This window comes from Bombus vosnesenskii, unplaced genomic scaffold, assembly GCF_011952255.1.
Source record: "Bombus vosnesenskii isolate JDL3184/JDL3185 unplaced genomic scaffold, Bvos_JDL3184-5_v1.1 scf7180000014523, whole genome shotgun sequence".
NCBI classification, from domain to species: domain Eukaryota; kingdom Metazoa; phylum Arthropoda; class Insecta; order Hymenoptera; family Apidae; genus Bombus; species Bombus vosnesenskii.
In genome coordinates, this window is record NW_022883500.1 from 45150 (window position 1) to 49404 (window position 4255).

General features: G+C 36.5%; 1 protein-coding gene across 1 annotated transcript; it reads right to left on the reverse strand.

The window, feature by feature from the left end:
• Positions 1-3239: 3239 nt before the first annotated feature.
• On the reverse strand, positions 3240-4035 carry LOC117239974. The gene has a single exon (XM_033505793.1). It carries the CDS (start codon positions 4033-4035, stop codon positions 3559-3561), a length of 477 nt encoding a protein of 158 aa, XP_033361684.1. The 3' UTR covers positions 3240-3558.
• Between the last annotated feature and the right edge of the window lie 220 nt (positions 4036-4255).

Consider the following 4255-nt stretch of genomic DNA (forward strand, 5'->3'; position numbering starts at 1 on the left):
TGACAATTTATACATAAGTCTTATATTGCTATCCTTATGGTCTATGTCGCTATCGTACAGTATTTTTTATTATTACGTTTCTGCTGTAGTGATAGAATAATGCTAAGTTATTATTGTTTTGGATTAATTTCACGCTATCTAAACAGGTGAAGGATTCCGGGGGGAAATAACCTGTTTTTTTGAATGTGTTTATGGTATAACGGGTTTGACTATAGATTGTGGGCGACGATGAAGTTTATGATTATTTTGTGTATCTTTGACCAGTGGTCTGACTAATTTAAGAATGAAGAATCGATATGGATTAATTTGGGCTCTTCGTATAGCTTGTGATTTGCTATATTTGCTAAATTTCAATTCTGGCAATCTATATATTCCTAAACATGCTGTGATGTATTTTCTTTCAATGATTCTTAATTTTTCCGTGGCGTTGACACTTACATTGAAACAGATTTAACGACCATACATTAGAATGGTTGGTCTAATTAGTGTTTTGTAGCAGTGAAGTTTTATTGATCTGTGCGAATCTTTCGAGTAAGGTAGTCTTATGAGGTATAAGAAGAATTTATCTGCTTTCTATAACTGTGTCTTTATGTTGTCGTTGTGATTTAACCCGAAGTTTAGATGGACTCCGAAACATCTAACTTTGTTTGCATCGGAAAATTTTCCGTTGATATTTTCTGTTGTATGGAAGAATATTTTCGAATTTATTCTCACGTCGTACTTTGCTTTTGAAGTTTTTGAAATATATGGACTGAACGAGATTGTTTCACATTTATGGGTGTAGATTCTTAGCTTCCGTGTTGGAAAGCGTAATTTTCTACTTTCTTGACTAGGTCTTGCAGCTGGATTTTTATTTGTCACGGTTTATTGTTTCTGATGTAATTAACATATCATTTACGAATGCTATTGCTGATTTATTATTTTGATTGCCGTTCTTGTTCATGCCATACATTTATAATAGGACACTAAACATGGATATTGAACAGGATAGGCCGGTTTACCGTGTCTTACTGTAGATCTCGATGCGTTTGGTCCTTTTGCTTGATCCCTCTGAGAGGTAGAAGTATCTATCATTTTCTTTTTAATTTTTCCTTTATTAAACGTTCTTATTTGTTTCTACAAATACTTACATTTTTGTATCATTTGCTAATTACTATAGCATGGGGATTTCTGTGCTATTACCCATAATAAAAAAAAAACAAAATAAATTAAGGAGGGTTTTTAACGTTTTAATTAGAATGTATAGGTGTGTGATTTGTTAATAATTGAGGATGAGTAAGGATAACTATCATCATCATTATCATTATTATTGTTGTTGTTGTTGTTGATGTTGTTATTATTTTCTGTGTCCCTTGGTTCTCCTGTTATTTCTCATTCTTCTATTACGTGTCTCAGGTCTTCTTCTTTCTTTTTACATAGCTTGCATCCTTTTTCTCCCTCTTCTTTCCAGTATTCCCTTGATTTAGTCTCGTTTCCACATCTGAATCTTGCTAATATTTTTCTGTCCTTCCACTTCATCCTCCCTTCTAAGTATTTTGCTAACTCTTCTTTGGCGATTTTTCTATAATGTTTGTCATACTTTGATTCCCTTATCCTTTCCCCCCTCTCTTCTGCTTCTCTCTTTCTCCTTTCTTCTATAATTTGGTCTAGTGTCATCTTTTCTTGCTCTTCTCTTACTTCCATCTGTGTCCCTCCATTTCTCATCCTTTCTAGTCCCTTCTTTCTCTTTCTTGCTCTTTTCCGTTATTAGCCATTTCCCCAGTTTCTCTCTCTTTCCTTTATGCACTTCTTTACTAGTTCCTTTTTTGACTTTATGGCTTTCCCTTCATACCTTGCTGCTCTTCCAAATACTTTTTCTTTGATTTCTGTTAGCTTACATTCTTCTATCGATATATAATTCGGTGTTGTCATATCTAAACCTAAGCTCCATTTCACATATCTTCTTTGTATTCTATCCAGCCTTCCTTCCATGTTCCAGCCTCATACATATGCTCCAAACAGCGCCACGTTCTCTACCAGCGTTCCAAACATCTTCATTCTCCTCTTGTTGTCCTGTTTGGAAATTTTTTCTTCCACGCTCCATGTTTTCTTCATTGCTATTCTTGCTCTCTTTTTCCTGTCTTCTATGTGTTTCTCATCACTACCGTTTTTTCAGTAGTATGTACCCTAGGTATCTTATCTCGTCCACTTCTTTTAATTCTCGTTCTCCCCATTTCCATTTTCTTTGTCTCCTCTTGTTCTTTCGTTTTTTTCGAAAACTACACTCTTGGCCTTTTTCGTGCTCAGTTCCAATTCGGTTTCCTTTAAAAATATTTCGAATCTCTTTAGCATTTCCTTTAGCTTCTCCTCTCTATCAACCATCAGCACAATATCGTCTGCATATGTCAATGACCATACCTTTCTTTCTCCTACCACTATGCCCCCCCCCGACTTGTCCTTTCCTTAATTCTTCTTCCAGCCCCGCCACGTAGATGTTAAATAACGTAGGGCTAAACGGGCATCCTTGTCTGACTCCCCTCACTGTCCAAAATTCTTTTGTGTTGTTATTCTTGATTCTTACCACATTCTTTGTTTCTGCGTATATCTCTTTAATCCTTCTGGTTAAGTTTTCGTTAATCCCCATTTTTCTCATTTTCTCCTCCAATTTCTTTCTGTTTAGCCTGTCGAACGCCGCTTTTAAGTCCGCAAAGCAAGCATGTAGTTTTTCTTTTTCTCTACTCAACTGTTTGTCTATGATATGGTTTATCACAAATACCGCGTCTTTCTTTTCTGAATCCGAATTGGCTCTCTTTCAGTTTGTTTTCAATCTCTGCCTTCAGTCGTTCGTGCAGTATCCCTGCACAGATCTTGTATGCTGTATCCATTAATGTTACTTTTCTGTAACCCTTCCCTGCTCTCTTGTCCCTCTTTTTATATATCGGACATATTTGCTCCTTTTTTCCAATCTTCTGGTATCCCCACCCCATTCCATATTTTCCTTAACAGAGCCCATAACGCTTCACCCACTTCCTTCGGTGCATACTTCCATACTTCATTTTCTAACCCGCCTTCCCCCATTGCTTTCTTCTCCTTCAAGTTTCTTAGTTTGTATATCCTCTTCCTCTTCCTTCTCTATATATTATCTTCTCTCTCCTCCATTATTTTCTCTTCTGCTCGATGCTCCTCTTTTTTCCTGCCCTCTTTGTGCTCTGTTCCTTCTAAAATTTCTATAAAATGATTTTTCCACTCTTCCTCGCTTATTTCATATAATCTTCATCTATTTTCTCTCTTCTTCTTCTATATTTATTTATGTATTTCCACGCTTCTTGTTCTGTTTTGATCTTCTTGATTTTCACCATTTCTTCTTCTTCGTATCTTTCCTTTCTTTGTTTGCACCTCTATTTGAATGCCTTTTTTCCTCCATAAGAGCTTCTCTACTGTATTTTCCTTTCATAAACTTTGTCACCTTCCTTCTCATCTCTCTTTTACACTCTTTTCCTCTCTTTCTATTCCTTATCTTTACTTTCTTCTTTTGCATTGCTTCGTTTATCTTCTTGTTGATTTCTGTCCACATTTCCGCTACTGTTCTTCCGTTGCAGGTCCAGTCTTTACATTCGTCCAAGTATTTTTCCACACTTTTGTTTGTCCATTCCCTCTTCTCCTTCTCTTCTTCTTCCTTTTCCTCATTTTTTTGTAATTCCGCCCCCCCCCTATTTCTATTTCTAACGGCATGTGGCCTGACTCTGTTCTTTTTCCTATTTTCATGTAAATTATTTCTTCTGTCGCCTCCTGATTGCCAATCACATAGTCTATTAATGAGTTTCCTCTCTCGCCAATATAGGTCCGCTCCTCTCCTTCTTTATCGCTGCCATTGATTATCTTTAGCAGTGTTCTTCCTTCCATGTTTATTGTCTTGTCTTTTGATCGTCTGTTTTTTTCTTTCCCTACGTCCTCGTTTATCGACCCTCCCTCTTCTCCCGTTCTTGCGTTCCAGTCTCCGCCGATGATCACCACTTCCTCTTCTCTTCCGTTTACTCTTTCCTCTATTTTTTCCATGTCCCTTACGTATCTTGATTATAAACCATCATTATCCTATACGTCTTGTAATTGTATATTATTTTTCTTCCAACTATATTATCACTAATTCCTTTATATCCTATTTCTCTTAGGTTTTTATTTATACCCGTTGTTATTCTTCCCTTTGCTCTTCCTTTTTTCCTTACTGTCATTGCTGCCCTGCATTTCCAGTCGAATTCTTTGGGTAGTCTATATTTTA